At 36.9% G+C, this 21,403-nt stretch overlaps 5 protein-coding genes across 5 annotated transcripts; 2 read left to right on the top strand and 3 right to left on the bottom strand.

Moving 5' to 3' along the window:
- The first annotated feature begins 7,345 nt into the window (after window positions 1-7,345).
- Window positions 7,346-10,164, top strand: F4812DRAFT_228467 (DNA polymerase alpha/epsilon subunit B-domain-containing protein). The gene is made up of 2 exons (XM_047930511.1): window positions 7,346-8,192; window positions 8,249-10,164. Exons 1-2 carry the CDS (start codon window positions 7,489-7,491, stop codon window positions 9,927-9,929), a joined length of 2,385 nt encoding a protein of 794 aa, XP_047786276.1. The 5' UTR covers window positions 7,346-7,488; the 3' UTR covers window positions 9,930-10,164.
- F4812DRAFT_445158 (ergosterol biosynthesis ERG4/ERG24 family-domain-containing protein) lies at window positions 9,981-13,033 on the bottom strand. The gene is made up of 3 exons (XM_047935555.1): window positions 12,316-13,033; window positions 10,442-12,161; window positions 9,981-10,384 (listed from the first exon to the last, which is right to left on the bottom strand). The coding sequence occupies exons 1-3, from the start codon at window positions 12,348-12,350 to the stop codon at window positions 10,373-10,375; spliced, it is 1,767 nt and encodes a 588-aa protein (XP_047786275.1). The 5' UTR covers window positions 12,351-13,033; the 3' UTR covers window positions 9,981-10,372.
- An 811-nt stretch (window positions 13,034-13,844) lies between these two features.
- Window positions 13,845-14,397, bottom strand: F4812DRAFT_453294 (uncharacterized protein; the record flags this gene model as incomplete). The annotated part of the gene is made up of 3 exons (XM_047936461.1): window positions 13,845-13,895; window positions 13,936-14,118; window positions 14,155-14,397. The coding sequence occupies 3 exons, from the start codon at window positions 14,395-14,397 to the stop codon at window positions 13,845-13,847; spliced, it is 477 nt and encodes a 158-aa protein (XP_047786274.1).
- Window positions 14,398-16,186: 1,789 nt separating this feature from the next.
- F4812DRAFT_453293 (flavin-containing amine oxidoreductase-domain containing protein) lies at window positions 16,187-18,858 on the top strand (the record flags this gene model as incomplete). Its single annotated transcript, XM_047936460.1, has 9 exons — window positions 16,187-16,915; window positions 16,989-17,289; window positions 17,346-17,379; window positions 17,501-17,591; window positions 17,648-17,699; window positions 17,757-17,969; window positions 18,047-18,492; window positions 18,585-18,678; window positions 18,746-18,858. The coding sequence occupies 9 exons, from the start codon at window positions 16,187-16,189 to the stop codon at window positions 18,856-18,858; spliced, it is 2,073 nt and encodes a 690-aa protein (XP_047786273.1).
- A 453-nt stretch (window positions 18,859-19,311) lies between these two features.
- F4812DRAFT_468382 (HET-domain-containing protein) lies at window positions 19,312-21,248 on the bottom strand (the record flags this gene model as incomplete). Its single annotated transcript, XM_047938768.1, has 4 exons — window positions 19,312-20,141; window positions 20,193-20,951; window positions 21,015-21,181; window positions 21,242-21,248. 4 exons carry the CDS (start codon window positions 21,246-21,248, stop codon window positions 19,353-19,355), a joined length of 1,722 nt encoding a protein of 573 aa, XP_047786272.1. The 3' UTR covers window positions 19,312-19,352.
- Window positions 21,249-21,403: the final 155 nt, after the last annotated feature.

Here is a 21,403-nt window from a genome sequence, read left to right as displayed (position 1 = left end):
TTTTAAAAATTAATTATAAATTATTATTATTAGTAAAAACAAAGTTACATTTAATATTTTATATTTCTTTATTAAAAAAAGTACCCGAAAATGTACTAATATAGATTATCTTAAATATTAAAGCTAATTAAAAATATAAAGTTAAAAGAGTATTAGATTTTAAATAATTTAAAAATTAAATTAAGTATTTAATTAAATAAAAGGATTACTTATTAAAGGAAAATATGTGGGAATTAATTAAGTACCTTAAGAACGCTTAGGAGCTTATGGAAGCATTTTACTAGGAAAATCCTAACCGCTTATAAATAACGATAAATTTATTCTTAAGTTAAAACTATCCTAAAAAACAGCGGCCCCGCCAGGGCCGCCTCCGGAAGAATTAGAGGGCTTAAACGGATTAGCCTAATTAGTTTAATTAAAGATATTTGGATTTGCAGCCTTTTCTTTACGTTTTAAACGATCTAACTCCTTTTTATATTAAAAGATATAAAAGGCTTTGTCCTTAATTATATCCTTTTAATGCCTTAGACGATAAAAGAGATTTAAATGTTTATTAATTTTTTTTTAAAAAGATGATATTCTTTTTTAATATTTCTAAAATTTTTTGTTTAGCTTAATTAGCTTATCCTTAATTTTATTACGCTCCTCTTTTAAATAAAGAAGCTCAAAAGTAAAATAATTAATGGAATTCGCCTTTATTATATTATAGTTAATATAATTTATTTGTTAAACGCAGTAATTATAGGATAAAAAATTAGTTACGAAAAAACACAATATTTTCTTAAAGCGATTACAATTGGAATATAGTATCTCGGAAAAACCAAAAATCTTAATATAAATAGTATAAAACTTAAGAACTTAATGTTAATTTAAGTAGTAAGCCTTAATAAACAACTTAAAAACACACTTTAATATTATTACAATTAATTAATTTAATAAAAATAAAGAATAAAGTAAAAAAACTTATTAAATTAAAAACTTTGAGGATGAAGAATATAAGAAAAAGAAGATAATATTATAAACTAATATTTATTAAAAAATGTATTAATTTAGGTAATAGGAGCAAGGATGTCCTAGGGGAACGGATAAACCCCAGTTATAAATTAGACCTCATATAATTTAATTAATTTAACTAATTTAACTGATTTGATCAAATTAACCAAATCAACCAAATTAACTATATTACAATGCCCTTTAAACAACAGGTAGAAGAAGGGATTACAGGATATTTAAGACCATCATATATTTAAATACTTGTTTACATTTCCTTAACTATTAATTTAAGTCTTATATCTTATCCATATAAGGGGAAGGATTCTAAGCCTTCTTAATAAACACATTCAACGTTTATTGACACTTAACCCGTATTGTTACTATTTACCTAAAATCAAGCCCCTGTTACTACATTCTAACGGACCTGAGTGTAAGTTCGTCACATTAAATTTATATTTAATTTTAATAATTATTAAACTATTTTAAAAAAAGATCTTATATATGCTAATAATTTATCCTATATTATTATTTTATATGTTAATATTAAAAAATAAAATAACCTTATTTTAATATTATAATTTTAAGTAAATGGTAAAATAATTATATTAAGGAAATTATATAAAGCATTAAATATAAAGAAATTAAATACTTTTTTCGATAAAGGTATATTATAATTTAAAATATATAATATAATAATATATTAAAATATAATAATATTTAAATTATAAATAATTTGTAAAATTAAAAGTAAAAACATTTTTATATTATATAAAAAATTACATTTAATAATTTAAAAATATAATACTTTTAATAAGAAATTTATAATAATATATATATTTACCATTTAAAAAATTAGTTAATAATTAATATTAATATTAACTTTTATATTTTATTAATAAAGGATAAAAATTATAATAAAAAATATTATTATAATTTATACTTAATTTAAAACGTTAATATAAAAAACGATTTTCGTACGTTTATTAATAAAATTAAAAAATAAATATCTTAAGGAAATATTATTATATATTATTAAATTATTATATAGTTTTACGGAATTAAGTATTTATTAATTCGAAACTTATTTATATTATTATTAATAAAAATTATATATAAAATCGATAATATTTAACCTTTATTTATTAATAATAAATATAAGTCCTTTTAGATTTATTAACTTTTAAATAAATAATATTTTAAATATAAGAATAATAGAATTTTTTATTATTAAAGATAAAGTACTTATTAAGGCCGGGATTAAGGTGCACCTTTAAAAGATTTTAATGGCTTTTATATTACCGTTTATAATAAAAATTATAAGATTATAATTACTTAAAAGGAATAAGTTAAAAAACTAACGTTATTAAATGTTAAATCTTTAAATATAATTAAATAATTTGTAAAATAAAAGGCTTAAAAAACGTATATCTTTTTTATATATTAATTTAAAATTACTTTTAATTATTTAATAATAACTTAATATTTTAAATTTAATTTAAAAGAAATTAAAGCTTTTAACATTAAAATTAAATAATAAATAATTAATTAATTATAAGAACTTAATTATATTAACTTAAATTTTTAAAATTTATAATTATATATTTTTATTAATAAATTATTTATAAATAATAAAAACTTTAATTTATAAATTAACTATATTATTATTTTAAATAATAAAAGGCTTATAAATTAAAGTAATAAATTTTAAATTACTAGAAATATTATTTATTAATCTTTTATTAAATATAAATATATTACTTATAATATATTTATTAATAAAATTTATAAAATAATATAAGGTTTTAACATAAGTTTTATTATTTATTATTTTATTAATATTATTTTAAATTAATTATTAATTTTAAAGGCTTTTTTTATTTTATGTATTAATTCTTTTTTTTATATTAATATTTAATATAAATAAAAAGCATTAATAAAAAAAAGTTAATAATTAATTTAATAACTTTATAATAATTATATAAAAACTAAGAAATAAATAATATTAATTAAATTTATAACACGTATAATTTAATTAATATTATAATTAAAGTATTATTAAATAAAGTTATAAGAACATTAATAAAGAATAATTAAATTAATTTACGCTTAGAAAAATAAGTAAAACGTAAAAAGCTTAAAAATAGTTATATGTTATTATAATAACGGGTTATTATAACCAAATTTAAGTTTCGGTTATAATAAAAGATATTACATAAGGACTTACTAATTAACTTAAATATAAGATAATATAACATAAATTAATACGGCTTAATGTGTGGAACAGCTTTTAATTTAAGCTATTATAGTTTTAACTTTAACTTATTACAAAAATGTGTAATACATTAATATAAATGCGTACTAATATTTATGCACTTTAACCCGTGTGTAAGATAATTTATATACGTATTAACATATATTTGGACTAATATAAGCACGCGCTATCGTACGTTTTTTTTAAGGATATTTTTTATTATATAATAACTTTTATAATTAATTAATAATAAAAAGAAAATAAAATAAGTAGTAATTATATAATATTAATATATAAGCACTTTATTAAAGATAAAGTACTTTATTACTAATATTAAAAAAAATAATATATTTATTATTATTATATAAAAAAATATTATATTATTAATTAACCTTAAATAAATTCTTCTTTTTTTAAATATTATTAATATATTAATTTTAACCCTATTATTATTATTTTATTTGTTTACTATTTTTACCATATATACGTACTTACTAACAAATTTATAAATATTAAATTAAAATTAATAAATATTAAAATAAAATATTTAAACATATTAAATAATTTAAATAATTTTACTTTTTAAAAAAAGCGATAAAAGTTAAAATTATTAAAATTATATGTTATAAAAAAAACTTAAACGTTTAAAAGAAAAAAAGATTAAAATAAAGATATTTTAAGTTTATTTAATATAATTACGTTTTTTAACGTTTTTAAGGATAATTTTGCCGGAGTTACTTTTTTTTAAAATAGTTTTAATTTAAACTTAAATCTTTTTTTATTTATAAACAATTAAGGTTTTTTTTAATAAAAATTTTTAATAAGTTCTTAAACATTTTTAAAATATTTAATTAATTTTTATATTTTTTCTTTTAATAAGTAATTTTTTTATTTTATTAAATATTTAATTTAATATTTTTTAACTTTATATTTTTAATTTACTTTAATGTTGAAAATAATTTATATAAACACATTTTAAAATATTAATTTTAATAAAAAAATATAAAAAATTAAATGTAACTTTATTTTTATTAATAATAATAATTTATAATTAATTTTTAAAATAATTCTTTTAATTTAAAACGGTTTAAGCTTTTTATAATTTAAATTTTTATTTTATTATTTAATTTTATTATTTTATTATAATAAATAAACTTTATTTCCTTTTTTAAAAATGTTAATAAATACGTACGTAATATAAAAGCAAATAATAATAAAAGCAATTAAATAATAAAGTGAAACTGGTGTATTATTATTATTTAAAAAGAAAAAGTAAATTAGGGAAAAATGAAGGAAAACTCGTTTTTATGTAACTTAAGGTATATAAATACTTTTTTTTATTAAGTACGTACCGTGACGGGGTACGTACTTATGTTATAGAACCATTAAAAAATTAATCCTTTAATTTTATATAAATTATTATATTTCTTTATTTTAATCTATAAAAACTTAAATTTATTTATTAAATACTTTTATATAATAATAATTTATTTTATTATAGCTTTTACTTTAAATATAAATATATTTTTTATATTAATTAACTTTATAATTAAAAAATTATAATTAATATTTACTTTAAATAAAAATATTTTTATATTTTCATTTATAAAGTTATTATATATTATTTTTACTTATAATAATAATTTTACTTAATTATTTTATATTTCGTTAATATATATAAAAATACTATTTTAATATTTAATTTAATTATTTTATTTATCCGTTTAATTATAAATAATATATAATAAATAACTTTTATTTAATATTTATTCTTTTCATTAAGTTAATTTAAAATTTGAATATAAAAAACTTATTTTTATTTAAAATAATTCGTTTTACTAATTTATATTTATTAATTATATATTTAAAAGAATTTATTAATAAATATATACATAATATAAAAGGAATTAATAATAAAAGTAATTAATAATAAGGTAAAATTAATATATTATTAATATTTAAAGAAAAAAGGTAAATTAAAGAAAAATAAAAGAAAATTTACTTTTATATAATTTAAAATACATAAGTACTTTTTTTATTAAATACGTACTGCAATAAAGTACGTACTTATATTACATAATTATGTGACGAACCTATACTCAGGTCCGTTAGAATATAGTAACAGGGGTCTTGATTTTAGGTAAACAGTAGCGATACGGGTCAAGTGTCGATAAAACGTTAAAAGTGTTCGTCAGGAAAGCTTGGAGTCCTTCCCCTTATATAGGTTAGATATAAGACTTAGATTGATAGCTAAGGAAACGTAAATGAATGTCTAAATACATAATGGTTTTAAATACCCGTAGACCCCCCCACTCTGGGCCTGAAGCCTTCGTGATCTTGGTGATCTTGGTGATCTCACTAAGATCACTAAGATCACTAAGATCACTTCCCTCCATTAGGATTGCCAAGGTTTATCTGTTTTTGGGATCGTACGTTTCAAGATCCCCGCTTCCATACAAGGTATGGTTCCCGTTCTGTTGGTTCGTAACAAATTATTACTTATTTTCTTTTTCTTTTTCATAATTACTTAATTATAAACTTAATTATTTAATTTTTATTTTATTTACTTTTTTAATTATAAGTTAATTTAATTATTTTCTATTAAAAGTTTTATAACTTTATTTAAAAAAGCTTTTATTATAATATTTATAAAATTACATATTTTATATATTTAATAAATATTATTTATTTTTTAATTCTTATATAATTATTTTAAAGTTATTAAATTAATTATTCTTTTTATTAATGTTACTTATTTATATTAAGCATTAATATAAAGAAAAAAGTTAATAATAGTTATATAGTAATTAACATATAAGCATTTTATTAACGATAAAATGTTTTATTATTAATATTAAAAAAAAACAATATACTTATTATTACGAATATATAAGGATATTATATTATTAATTAATTTTAAATAAATTTTTCTTTCCTTAAATATCATTAATACACCAGTTTTATTTTATTATTATTTAATTTACTTATTATTACTTTATTAACGATTGTTTTTAACTTTATATACGTACTTATTAACAGTTAATATATAAAATAAAAAAAGCTTTTAAAAGTAAAAAACGCTTTAAAATAATATTAATAAAATAATAAATAAATAATTTTTTATTATTTAAAATAATAATATAATTAATTTAAAAATTAAAATCCTTATTATTTATAAATAACTTATTAATAAATATATATAATTATAAACTTTAAAAATTTAAATTAATATAATTAAGTTCGCATATTTAATTATTTATTTATTATTTAATTTTAATATTAAAAGCTTTAACTTTTTTAAAATTAAGTTTAAAATATTAAATTACTATTAAATAATTAAAAGTAATTTCGGGTTAATATATAAAAGAAATATACGTTCTTATGTAACGAACTTACATTTAAGTCCGTTAAAATGTAATAACTAAGGTTTTGATTTTAAGTAAATAATAACGATACGGGTTAAATGTTAATAAAACGTTATAAATGTTCATTAAAAAAGCTTAAAGTTTTTCCTTTTATATAAATTAAATATAAAATTTAAATTAATAATTAAAAAAACGTAAATAAATATTTAAATATATAATGGTTTAAATATATCCGTAAGTTTTTTTTTTTATTTATATATTATTTTATTAATTTTTAAGATTTTATAAATTTTAATAAAGTTTTTAAATTTTATAAAATTTATAAAATTTAATTAACCGAAGTTTAATTAAATTATTATTAATTAACATTTTACTTTTATATTTAATATAATTTTATTAAGTTATTAATTTATAATAAAAATAAATAAATTTATTAAAATTTATTAAATATATTTAAATATATTATAAAATTATAAATAAATTAAATTATAATAAATATCGCTTTATAAATAATATCAAATCATGTATACTTATTTACAAGGGTAGCACGAGCCATAAGCAAAGCACCGCTTATTATCTCAAACAGCCTCTAAAGTACCTAGAGGTATCTAATACTTCAAGTGGAACATGCTAATAACCTAGGTACCTACCTACCTAATATCATATCTATTGCCCCACATTTGATTAGTTACCTGGTACCTTAGGTACCCTTACTGCTCATTAACGCGATGAACGCGCTGAACCGCGTCTCCAACCCCCCAAAAATATATCGAAATATCTACCAATTTGTTCTTATAGGAAATCTTATTTTAATCTTATTTTACGGCCAATTGGAATGGCTTTACTTAAACAAAACAATTGAATAGAATTTAACTCAAAATGCAAGGAAACCAGCCTACTGCCGCGTCAATATTCGCGCCTAAAACGCCCGCTCCTTCGAATCCCATCCCGTCTTCGTCACCGGCCTTTGGAACGCCAGCACATACTCTTAAACCGTTCGCCATAGCACCGCCAACTAAGGCCACCATTCTTCCAATCCTCCTCCCTCCAGCGACTTTAAGACCTCTAGCATTCAGAACATTCACGAAAAAGCATAGCTTAACCCTCACATCCTCTGCACTACAAGAATTAGCTACATTCATTGGTCGGCATTGCGGTTCGGGATGGCGCGAAGAAGGACTAGGGGAGAAGGTCTTAGAGGAGGTGGCAAAGAGCTGGAAGAACCGAAACGGAGGCGTAATAGTGGACGGCGCCAGTAGCGAGCTGAAAGATATCCTCAAGACGTTAGAGGGGAACATGAGCGGTGGCCGAATAGTGTCGGGACGAGAATTAAATCGCCAGAATAGCCTGGTCCTAGACTCCAGCCAGGAAGCCGACTTAACAAACACGAGGTTAGGATTGAGACCAAGCAAATCCCTAACACGCCATGACAGCGCAACGAGCTTTGGTATGTCAGGGCTTGGTGTTGAGGACGACGAGCTCGACGACGAGAGTTTAAAGCATCCGAGAAAATGGTTGAAAGTTATCAACGCATACGACCAGCCACGGTTATTATACAACGTAACGAAGAAACACTTTGAGAGGTACGAATTCCCTTGCGTTATAAGTAACTACATATCAAGGCTCATAGTAATCACAGGGACCCCTCGAAACCATCTTTAATGCCGCCAGCATCCCATAAAACGACGCTCTTCAGGAATATATATAACGTTATACACCAGAGACTTCTCCGAAATGAATCATTCCAAAGCTCGACAGTAGCAACTACCAAGGCCACTCCATCATTAAAACGATCTGGTTCATCTACCATGACTACCCAGCAAACCTACAAAATCACACCAATTGCGAATCTACTTGGCCGCCATGGCACCCATCACATGCTTCTTGGACTATTATCAGTCTTGCCAACCGGAAACCTCGCGATCAGCGACTTAACTGGGACTATATCGGTGGACCTTTCGCAGGCTGTGGCTATACCAGAAGACTCGGCTTGGTTTACGCCCGGAATGATAGTGCTAATAGACGGAGTATACGAAGAAGAGGAAGAATCAACCGGTAGGGGGCTCGGTGGCAGCAATGGTGTAGGTGGTATCATCGGTGGCCGTTTCCAGGGATTCTTCATCGGACAGCCTCCCTGCGAGAAGCGCAAAGCCACTCTCGGTGTCAGTGGGCTGGACGATCACACCATAGGAGGTGGATTCGGCTGGATCGACTTCTTAGGTGTCGGAAGTGAGCGTGCTGCAGGGTCTAAAATGCGAAAACTCGAGCAACGGATCCTCAGGAGGCCACGTCCGACCCAATCATCTACGGCAGATCCTGATGCTGATGCTCCTAGCTGTGGCCGCATCGTCGTCATAGGTGAGCTTAATCTCGATCAACCACGGGCTCTTCAAGCCCTACGCAAGATCCTGGCCATTTACTCGACAGAGCCAGAGGGTAGTACGCCTATGACATTCGTGTTAACAGGAAACTTCACACAACATGCCGTAATGGCAGGTGGCGGGGCCAGCGGCGGCAGTGTAGAATACAAAGAATACTTTGACGCGCTAGCATCCGTACTCTCCGACTTCCCAGCCCTACTCCAATCCACCACCTTCGTATTCGTGCCCGGCGACAACGACGGCTGGGCCTCGACTTTCGGTGCTGGCGCCGCAGTTCCCTTACCTCGCAAGCCTGTGCCTGATATGTTCACCAGCCGAGTGCGCCGTGCCTTTGCTACTGCGAACGCAGAGCTGCCTGAAAACGCGAAGAAGTGTCCCGGCGAGGCTATCTGGACTAGTAACCCCGCACGCCTATCCGTCTTCGGGCCCGCACACGAGATCGTCCTGTTCCGGGACGACATGTCGGCCCGCATGCGGCGCACAGCCGTGCGCTTGCGCTCTTCTACCTCAGACGCGGAAGGGAACCAACATGAAACCCCCGCAAACGAAGACGACGATGACATAGACATGGAGGCCGCGGTCGATAGTGCCGAAGCGATGGACGTCGACGCCACCACCAAGAACACAGAGCCCGAGATCCCCCATGATGTGCGGACGGCGCGCAAGCTCGTCAAAACGATGCTTGACCAAGGGTATTTATGTCCGTTCCGACATGCGATCAGACCGGTACATTGGGACCACGCCACCGCGTTGCACTTGTATCCCTTGCCGACGGCGATGGTGCTCGCGGACCCTACAGCACCGCCGTTTTGCGTTACTTATGAGGGGTGTCATGTGATGAATCCCGGGGCTGTATTAGTTGCCGGACGGAGAGGCGTAGGGAGATGGATTGAGTATGAGTTGGGAGGAACGGGAAGGCTAAGGGAGTGTATGTTTTAATGGATGGATAATACGTGAAGAAATACTCCACGCACTCTCGCCTGTCCGCTTGGCATATGGCACATAAATTAGGCATGACTATGGTTAACGCTGACGGATATATATCCATGCATCCAATAAAAAGGATTTACTCATAATTACTCAATTATTTCATCTCTATTAAGGGCTATCGTAGCGGCATGACTTAGGGTTCTTTCCGACTTGATTCATTCGCAGCATCTTCCCATCGCCATTATTCGTGTTGGCCTGCAGTCGCGCTTTTTTAAAAGGTTGTAGAGGGGGCAATCTCAAGTATATACAAGATAGAAAAACTGCTAGCGGCTACAAGCCTACACATGCATGCGTGTATCATCGTCGTCGTCCTCGTGTCTAGCGTCGATGGGATCGAAATCCAAATAGGAGTGGTATGATACATGGCTACCGAGCGTCGATTTTTGAAAGGCTTAGATGACGTACTGCAGAGTAATTAGTTACAATTGATTCGGTGATGATTGCTTATAAATAAAACGTACCGGAATAAATAGGTACGGCACCTGTCTCTCGTATTCTTTCCAAGCGTCGCCATACTTCGTCCGGCAGCGCGATATGTCCCTGTGGGCACGATGCGCGATCATGCAGCAGAAAAAAACCGGATAGAACCAGGGGAAGGGGCTGTTAAATCCCGTTATCAGGCCCCAGTTGATGGCAAAGAACGCATCGCAGGTGTAATGCAGCTTGCGCGCATATCCGTACCAACCGTCCACAAGCAGCTTGTCACCAATCTGCGTTTCGATGGTCTTGGGGTTATCAATGTAGATCCACGGAACGGGAGGGAAGGCGTAGCGCTTCCGGAGGTTGCCACGCTCTTTACTCCGGAAGGCATTCTTTTGTCCGTTGGCCTGGTCCCAGACGATATATACGGCAATATATAAGATAAAGAAGGCGGTTAAAGCGTATTTGTTCCAGGCGTACTCCGATGGGTGGTGGCTAGCAAGGTAGAGGGTGCAGTGACAGTAGGATAGAGGGACACCGGCCATGTTCCAGAAGATCAGCATGAAACCCCATTTTTCATAGTACATATCCCAGGTAGTAATGATGAGTTGTTCGCCCTTGGAGCAGGCGTTGGCATAAAGATAGTGAGCCATGAGCAGGAACCATACTTCGCCTGAAACATAACCATAGTTCTCGTATTGCCGAGCCGCAGCCGCACATGTTAGTCCAAATAGGATATACCAGGGAATGCGCACTTCGTAGAACATCTTGAAGTCGAGGATGCCGAACATGCGCGGGTTCAGCTCGGCTCCCATGAAGAAGTCGTAGATAGGGTATCCAGTCATTCGGTGCTGAGCACCGCGAATCAACGCCGAGAAGTATGCAACGAAGGCAACCAGGAAACCAGACAGGATAGCAACAGACAAGAGAGGGCCAAACTCATCCAGAAGGGTATTGATCCTAAACAATCCGGTAAAGTGCAGTACGCCTATGACGAGAATGGTGAAGTAGAAACTAGCATACGCCGAACAGTAGTACTTAAGCTGCTTCCCTCCCTCGAAGGGAAGAGGCTTTCCGTAGCCCCAGACGCCGGGGAGAAGACAGTAGCAAGCAGCCTCGAAGATGATGTAAGTCCAGTAGATTCTCCATGCTCGCAGGTGAGGAAAGGCGCCGGTGTAGACGTGATTCCACATGCGCCAGCCGAAGTCAGCAAGAGACTCCCCTTCGAGCGGCAGCGGGGCTTTGCCATCGTAATACGTTGCACCGATCCACATATACCACATGAGAATAGGAAATCCGATCATGAGGGCCAGGGTACCAAAGCTACCTCCAAACTCAAAAACGCCAGAATGGTCGATCTTGGGATCCATACCCGGCTTCCAGCCGTCGACGACTTTCTCGTTAAAATTGCCGTTCGCGTGCCCGTTCGTATGTCCGTTGGCGTGCCCATTCGCGTGCCCATTTTCTACCCTTTCTGATGTTCCATTGCCGTTGCCGTTGAGGGCTGGGGAGATTTTCTCTTTGGCGACAGGACTGAATTCCTCGTCTTTAGACGCGGTGTCCGAATCGTCTATGTTCTCAATGAACTTGCCAATTCTGCGACGTCGTACGGGTGTAGCCCTGGTAGATCTGGTTGTTTCCGCAGCAGAACTCGAGTCGCCATCGTCGGACGCGCCATCCGCGATAGAGGGGAACTGAGATTTACGACGCGTCGCGCGGCGGCCAGGTGTCTCGACCATACCATCGAAGAGTTCCTTTTTCCTGTAAGATGATAGGCAACCCACAATATTAGTAAATACCGTTCCCAATCACAATTCACCACGCATTGAGGCCATCACCATTCTCCCTCACATCCGAAGCCCCCTATTCATAATTTCCCGCCTGCCGTACCACCGTAATGAAGATAATTACATACCTAGGAGTTGCACGTAAGGAATATCTTGAAGACATTTTGAATAAATCAAATATCTGTTAAAGAATGGACAACGGGCAATCTCAGAAGAAGCTCGTCAATTGAGATTAGGAATTAAAAAAGGGTCAAAAGACCGAAAAAGAGTGACCCATCAGAAAGTCGTTCTTGAGTTAAACTTGCTGATTAACAACCCTTTTTTATCTCTTTTTTTTTGTTTTTAATTTTGGCCTGGGACATTTTTTAGTCCGTTTTCCCCGGTAGTCAGGGGCAGCAGGGAGTTGGCATTAAATAAGTTTAACCAATCAGAGTTGAATCGCAATGAATCAAATGCCCCATTAGAAAATTACCAAGTAGGTACCTCCTAACATACCAGGTAGGTAGTCCCGTAGTACTACATAGGTATGTATGTATTTTGGTACCTTGCATAATTAAAATAAAAATCCCAAATGTCGTAAGAGCTGAACTTACGCACCGCGTCTTACTTTATACTCCAAACGCCATCTGTAATAAGCTACTTAAGTATCCTCCTTATGATACTCATAATTCTCTTTAGCCTCAGCTATGTCCTCCAATCAAACGACCAAAACAAGATAATCAAATGACCAGACCCTAGCAATCTCACATAAACAACCCTTACCCTTTTTCTTTTTCTTTTTCTTTTTCTCTTTATTCTTCGGTATAGGTGATTGTGGCCTTGGTCGTCGTGGTCGTTTCCTTAACCGTGGCCCTCCAAAAGGAGCCACCGCGATATATGGCCCACAGCTCTCTCTTCGCTCTCCTTGCTCCCCTCTCTCAAGCTACATATTATGACTAACTTCAGAGCCTTCCAGCTGAGTGGCTGGTGAGCTTTTAGACGCTACCTCTGATGGGTCCACTCTCTCTCTGACCGCCCGTCCAGGTAAGCATAAAGAGGTATTTCGGATAGCTCATTAGAGTTTGTCCTCGGAAGTTCGGTTTCTTCGGGCCCCGAATCCTGTTCGCCTACTTGCGGGAGCTCTTCGCCGTAAGATTAGTTGGCCTTTTGTTGAACCCGATCAGGAGCCTCAAATTCAATAGCGGTATCTGAGCACATATTGGGATGAGAGCGACCTCCTCTGCTGGCCCCACGCTGATCTCCAAAATCGTACTGTGCCACTTCGTCTATCACTCTATCGCCAACGATTCTTTCAGAGAGTTGTCCACTCGACGTCATTGGTGGCGGTCATTCTGCGTACCAACCAATTCATCGGGGGTCTGTTTAAATGGTACATAACGGGGGTTATGTGTTGTTGGACCTTGTGGCCCTCGACGCGAAGACCTTGTGCTTGTTGAAACCGTTTCTCTTTGGGTATACGACCGAATTGCATGGACAACGTATCTTTCTAGTTGGCGGCTATTCTCTTCAATTGTACCACCTACTTCTTCCGAGACTATTTCTGGCGCAGCAACCAACGATACCGTACGCTTCTTATACTCGGCCAATTCGCGCCTTCGCTTTCTGGCTATTGCAATCCAGTTTTGAAGCTGTTCCTGAAGCATCTCGCGTGATACAATCAGCAGTTGAATACGAACCGTACTAGTGCATTTAACCATGCAACGTACATCTTTTCGCTGTCCGTGTTTTTTATTTTCAATTCTTCTAACGTAAACAGGTTTCATGGTAGGTTCATATTGGCTATTAGCTATTGCGCTCTGAAGATTTAAGTGCAACTCTGGCACGTCTAGCCTTTTCCAAAGGCACAGCAATCGTGCCCAGAGCGTATTCAGTGACGCCGTGTCGGCACCCTTAATATCAATAAAACGTCGAACGAGATAAGCAAACCCTCTCTTAACAGACTTACACTATCTCAAGATTTGTCGTACCATTCTGGCTCGCTTAGCTTTGGGGTTTTCATTCATAACAGCAGCAGATCCTTTCGCGACCTCGTGAAAATAACAGAGTAAATTAGTAAATATGTAGGTCTGAAGAATAAAGTATTCGATTTCTTTCGGCGCGGAGCGTATAGTGCGCACACAAACACGCAATTCTTTTGTCAACTCGACCACGGAACCAGCCAGTTGCATCATAGCCGCAAGGCCGCCAATCAGTGTAAACACCTCTACCATGGCGCGAGCAATTGTGAAGAATGGAGTTTCCTAGCAGTTGACCCAGGTCAACCAGGGAAAGCTATACTTTTAAATCGTCTTAATTTCATCAAATTCACATGGATGCTTTTCTACGGTTAAGTTTATCCAATAGTTGGTAAAAGACACACAGCTTTTATGAGTAAGGCATTCCGAGAGGGGCTTGGAAAAGACCATGGACTCCCCCGCATCTCATCTTCCCAGGCTGACTATATCCGAAGGTGGGCGGCTTACGGTCGTGAGGCTCTCTTGTGTGCCATGCTCTTAGCATGCATGTACTCCGCCTTTTATTGTACTTTCGTCCGCCATTGACTATTGACTCTCCGGGTTACCTGGTTACTCAGTATTTTACATAGTAGGCTAAGAAAGAGGCTCAGCATGTAGCCTTGTTTTTCTCGGTGGAATTATGACAACGCAATAAACAACGACTGAGAAGGTATATCAGTACAACTATAGATTTCTCATACTGGAAGAATTGATTCTCGCATTGCGATTTCAATACCTTTTTCAGTTTCGCCGCCCATCTCTTCAGCAGCGGTATCTTATCAACTTATCTTTTCTTAAACAGATCCATTACGAAATACTACGATATAACATAAGATTCATGCCTAAGATCACGATACGACCAACCTCTAGCCCAGTGACTACACGAATATTATGATGACAGGATTCCCTTGTTCAAAAATAAATCCGGAGATATCACATTGATGTTATAGTATGGCTAACATAATACAGATTGGTAAGACTTGGGTACGCCCTTTCCTCTAATTGAGGTCATCCATTCATATGCCAAGCGTACTAATCTGTAAAGAAGTTATCATCGGTTTATTTAAGGTATTATTAATATCATGGTCTTAAGAGATAAAATGCATTAAAATTATCCTAGTTAAAAAATTCTCTTTATCGTCACGTATTTCAACTCTTATTATTACTACCATTACTACCACCGAGTTGGCAACCACAAAGCCTCGGTAATACCCAAGTCTCCATTATCTATACGAGTATGATTACCAGCTTATCAACGCCACGGCCGCATGCCTTTAATGTTAACTGATTGGACATCGGGTACTCTGAATCATACGCTAAGAGCTCAGTCTTCCAGCGGCCTAATCAAGTCACGGATCAAGAAATGACGCAGAGAAGGCGCACTCTTACCACCAGGTACGTAATATATCAAGACGCCAAAGATGACAATTCCCGCCAAGGGCGCGCGACCTTACCCGAAAGGTCGGAATCCTATAGGCGAAGGACTGCACAAGACACGACAGTCCCAGCTACCTACAAGCGGTCAAGATGATGGAGGCTTATGTTGTGGCTTCCGACGGCTCTTAGTTCCTGAGCCAGGAACTACGTTCAAAGACAGCATTAGATACTACCTGTCAATGGTCGTTATCTCTACCCGTCGTAGGCACCTACCGTATCCGGTAACTACCTCAAGAGGGACTAGTAGAATAGGCTTATAGCTATCATACAGTTCACAAGACTTAAGCCAGTAATGTCTGTCATACCATAATCCACTATAAGCCCTACGTTCTGTCATACTGGATCGCAAGTGGTTGTGATAAGCAGAGCTTCGGTTTCGGTTCAATGAACATGCGATATCGCCTCTTACGACGCCAGGGTTCGTGAGTACCTAAAGTACCTAACATGACAGTATGGGATAGTCCTACGAGGGGGAAACTTTGGATATATATGACCGTAAGGACAGTCAATATGAGCTCTTGTTTGTTCTTGATCAGTAGCATCACCTGTTCTGGTGTTGGTTGCGACAATGTTTTGGCTATCTCTCGCTGCTCTGGCAAGCCAGGCATTACCTGCTTCTGCTTCTACTTCTCTTCTTCCAGTTAAACTTGAGACACGTTCAAGTCTTAGCTCAGGCCTTGCGAACGTTCACATATCTTTTAATAATCTTATAGATGGCGTTATAACATACTCGTACGGCCGATGCGACAATACACGGCTTAGCGAAGCTCACCATACTCTTGGCCAGAGCAGCAACACAAAAGAGTCACGATTAGTTTGGGTCTTGCCGAAAGATGCGAAGTTCGATGGATGTATCTCGGCATGGGACCAACGAGGACATCTGATCGGCCGCAGCGAGCCCCAGCGACTCAGTAGGAGGAAACTGAAAAGACGCGGCGCAAACAGCATCGAGATGACGAACGCGACGGGTATCGATGCGTGGGGTCCGTGGTTTGACGGGGTCGAGCTACTCAAGAACAAGGAAATTTGTGCCGTCGACGTTGAAAAGGCTAAGTCGAAAGAGGTAGCCATTGTCGGAGCTGGCATGTCGGGGTTAATGACATATCTGGTTCTACACCAAGCTGGATTCACGAATTTGAGCATTATCGAGGCCAGCCAGCGACTTGGTGGTAGGGTACATACGGAATATTTGTCCGGCGGGCCATTCGACTATTCGTACCAGGAGATGGGTCCTATGCGATTTCCTGAGAGCATAGAATACTCGAATGTGACTTACAACATTACCGACCATCAGATGGTAAGTCGAGAGTGGATTTCCTCTTGAAGATCCACCTCCTAGACCTGACTGTGGTTGGCTAACAGGGACATAGGTGTTCCAACTCGCCAGTGAAATGAACACCCTTAACAGCTACGACAAGAATTTCAGCGTTGATTTCATCCCCTGGATCCAGTCAAATCCCAACGGGTTATACTATCACAATGGGATTAAATTAGATACAGGGCTACCTCCCACCGTAGCCCAGACTCAGGCAAACAAGTCCTTGATAATCTCGTATCCGATGGACTCGTCGACGAAGGCATTGTCTGACAAGATAGATACTATCACTTCGAACGAGACTCTTATGGTCGAGTTGGCTACTAATACATTCAAAGCTCATAGAGATTTTCTAGGTAAATAACTTCACTTACCCTAATGCTTCTGAGGATTATCATTAACTTATGCGCAGTTAATGGCCTCGGTGGACTTGGTGGCGATACTTGGTAAGTCTTCGAATTGCTTCAACACCGCGTTGTTTATTGTTGTTGAATTTATACTCCTAGAAAAAAGGTTTCTTTAATAATCGCCTAGGCACGCTTGCTAATCTCCAACGATCGTGAATAGGTCCGAGTTCGCTTACATGGTGAACTATCTCAACGCGACCTTAAACGACACCAACATGCTCCAAGGCGACGCGACCTCATTCTGGAACGCTGTAAGTTTACTCGCATTTATAAAAATCCCGATAGATATTGACTCACACATATGTAGATTTACGATAATGTCTATTTCGGAGCTACTAAGTGGAAGACTATTGATGGAGGTATGTATCCCACCTATGTCCCTATTCACAACTCGTCAATTACTTAGCGACTTCTAGGTTTAAGCAGACTTCCACAGTCCTTTCACCCACTGGTTGATAACGTAACCACCATGAACCGAAAGATCGAGCGGGTAGAATGGCTTGGTGACGCTCAGCGAGTTAATCTGCAATGGAGGGACAACTATACGGACACGGTGTTCCAGAACGCCTCGTACGACTATGCCGTGTTCGCGGTCCCCTTTACCATGGTCAAGAAGATGCGAGTGCCCTGTAAGCCTGCCTCCTCTAATCATGTGTCATTCTCCTTCATGACATCACAATCTAACAACTCGCCCTCCCCTCCAAAGACCTTCCCGCGACCATCTCCAACGCGATCGAAGACATGCCCTACGAATCAGCCTGCAAAGTCGCGTTAGAGTATAAAACGCGTTTCTGGGAGCACTATGCCAACCCCATCTTCGGCGGGTGCTCGACAAGCACGGATATCCCCGGCATAGGCTCTATCTGCTACCCGTCGTACTGCTTGAACTGCACTGGCCCCGCAACCATCCTCGCATCCTATGCCTCGGGCGACTGGGGCGCGCGCTGGGTCTCGGTCCCCGAGGAGGAGCACGTGCAGTACATGGTCGACGCCATGGCGGAAATCCACGGACAGGTCGCGTATGAGCAGTACACGGGCAAGTATAACCGGCGCTGCTGGATGCTGGATCCGTATGAAGGTGGTAGTTGGGCGAGCCCGACGATTGGGCAGCATCAGTTGTATCTGCCCGAGTATTTCAAGACGTATAATAACGTACGTGAACCCTTCCCTCCCTCCCCTTTTCCCCCTCTCTTTTGCTGTTACGTCTCGACCCTTGCAGAAAAACTCACCCCTCTCTACTACAGATGATTTTCGTCGGCGAGCAGACGTCGTACACCCACGCGTGGATAGCATCCGCACTAGAGTCTGGGATCCGCGGTGGCGTGCAGCTGCTCCTCGGTAAGTTTGTTTGATTACTCCCCCCTCTGCAAGTAATGCATGTATCCGCTAATGTGAGACCGTGTAGAGCTCGGCTTAGTTGACGAAGCCAAGGCGACTGTTGAGAAGTGGATGGCGAGGTGGATCGATGTTGTGAGTACTCTGTTGCCCTCTGTTGCATTTTCGTGGAAGCTAATGTGAATACTATGTAGTGATGACATATAAACTTTATGTGGTAATCTCGTGTTGATAAACGTCCTAGAAAGGAAGTATACTGTCCTCGTCGCAGGATCGTTATCGATGTACATAATCGCAGAGGAGGAAGCCTAACGATAAATATAAGTGCTTATAGCTCAGCTTGTAAGGAAACACCCGTACTCTGCCAGCATGCGCTTCCTAGTACACGCAATTGATTCATCCCCGAGAAATAACTATCACATCACATCCTACCCAATTCTTGATATAGTTCAACAAAGATCAAAAGTAAGTCAAATTCGAGCATGCTCACTGTTTGCTGAAGAAATGGCATTACCTAATGTAACCGTGCAGACTGTTGGCGTCCTTCCAAATGCTCCATCTCAAAGCCCTCCAGCCCTCCATCTATACCCCTAGGCACCTTTTATCTTAATATCGTACATCCACGCATCGCTCGTCATATCGTTAGCAAACGTTAAGAACCATATGACTATAATACACTAAACCAAAGTAAATCCCTGAAGTTCCCGCTCATCCAATGCCTCCCCTTGCATAAACCAGTGAAGGTATGTTCCGCCAACAAGCTCATAAGTTTTCGCCTGCGGCACCAGTCGAAGAATTAATGGTACCCTTGAGCCCTGAACGATCCATACCAGATCACCTTTTTTACAAGACGAAGTTCCGCAGCCCAGATGCCCCTGGGCTGTTCTAAACAGGCGCAGATTCAAGGAATGCGTGAATGAGGTCTCATACTCGGCAGCCTTTTGCTTGCCAGTCTTGGATGGCTCGTAATCACAAAGGCCCATCCATATATTGAAGGCATTCTCCCATGGTTGTTTGATCGGTACTGTCCTGGACGGATCTGTGTCGATAAGAAGTGTACGCCAAAAGGCGTCCTTGTAGTCTGCAGCGGGATACTCCCGTTGAAGCTCATCGCGCAGATCCAACCAATCCTTGCAGTTCTTAGTACGATTGACCTCCTCTTTTGTCTCTCCTACTCGAGTAATTATATCTAATTCAAATCCGCGTAGTCCTAGCCTATCTCCGTCTTGGATCTTGTAGAAACATGGTAGGGTGCCGGCGGCATTATATCTAGTATATCCAGTGATTCTGAGACCAAGGTCTTTCCTTACACTCCAATCGGGCACCCATGTGGGTAGGCCTTCGGTTTCCCTGAAATAATCGCCTTCGGCGTGTGCAAGGACGTGCAGGTCCTCCGAGGCCTCTAGGATATACTTGGCGACATCCGTATACAACTTTGCAACAGTTCCATGGTAGTTTGGATACAACTCGGGATGATCAGGACTTTAGTGATTTAAAAAGCCAAGGAACGAATATACTTTGTCGTGCTTCTCCCGAGCATCGTAGGTACGACATCGAACCAACGTGTAGAGGAAAGCATTGCTGGCTTGGCCACAACGATCCCTCTTGATCGCATCCAATTTGGTAGGATTTTTATACGAAAGAAAGTGGCGGTCGATGTTATCAAATAGATGTTCTCTAAACGTGTTGGCCGAAGTTCGTTTTGCCAGGAAATCCGAGACGCGAACCATCTTGTCCCAGTCGAAGGTATGATCACCGCACAAGATAGTTATTTTACGAGCTAAAATGAGCTCCTGAACGACCCATGCCCGTGTAAACCATCTCCTCCCAAATAGTAGGGCCAGTGCTTTCCAGTGTTCTGGCGAATTTGAGCATCCCAGCAAGCGTTTGTTGTGTGCGTCGTCGAATGCTTGAGGAGTGATGGTGATAATTTCATCACCCTTTAATCGACTCAAACTTTCTATCAGCTCCGACGCTTTCGGTGTGAACTCGTCAGCAGCGCCAAGCCACACAACCACGCGCTCAGCTAACTTATAAATATCAGCCATAATGCTGACCTGCTGGTTTCTCTCGGCTTCGTCGCCTTGATTAATGCATATTGCATCAACCCAAAGGTCCTGGTCGTAGTGTCGGCCATTCTTCTCCAGCTGTTCGAGGCAATTGAACAGGTTTACTCCCACTAAGAGACGCGCATCGTTACAGACTATTTCTCCCTGTTTATTTTTGCTTCCGCCATTGACTTCGTCTTGTTGCCAGGTGTACGAGATAGCATCGTACTTTGGAGTTGGGTCGGCACCTAAGTCGACAGAACGAATGCATCACGCAAGTAAACCATTCACTCTGCGTGGTAGTATCCTGAGCAGTCGAATGGTTTCAGGGATTGCCGGACTAGGTTCCTCGACGCTTGACGTAAAGCTACGGTGGTGAATATGAAGCGGGATAATCGAATACGAAAACTGCTCTAATGTATTCTCTGATTCAGTGTTGGAATGAGTGTGTCTTAGCCCTTTGTTCCTGTTAGTAAGTCGTTTCCATCTCTTTCCTACCTTTGATTGGTTACCGAGACACCACATGTCAGTAGTTGGTGAATGCCATTGTTCTCAAGATAATGACTGTTCGACGAGGCGAGTTGCCGCTCGGAGAAAGATTGACTCGGGAAAAACAAAGCGGTATTCCTTTAGAGGCTGTGGCCATTGTGTGACTTTAGCCCTTTATTGTGGTGGCGCAC

Source organism: Daldinia caldariorum, assembly GCF_022478825.1.
Source record: "Daldinia caldariorum strain CBS 122874 unplaced genomic scaffold F4812scaffold_23, whole genome shotgun sequence".
In the NCBI taxonomy this organism is placed as follows: domain Eukaryota; kingdom Fungi; phylum Ascomycota; class Sordariomycetes; order Xylariales; family Hypoxylaceae; genus Daldinia; species Daldinia caldariorum.
Note: the sequence above shows the minus strand (reverse complement) of the source record. Positions and strands in the feature narration are given on the sequence as shown.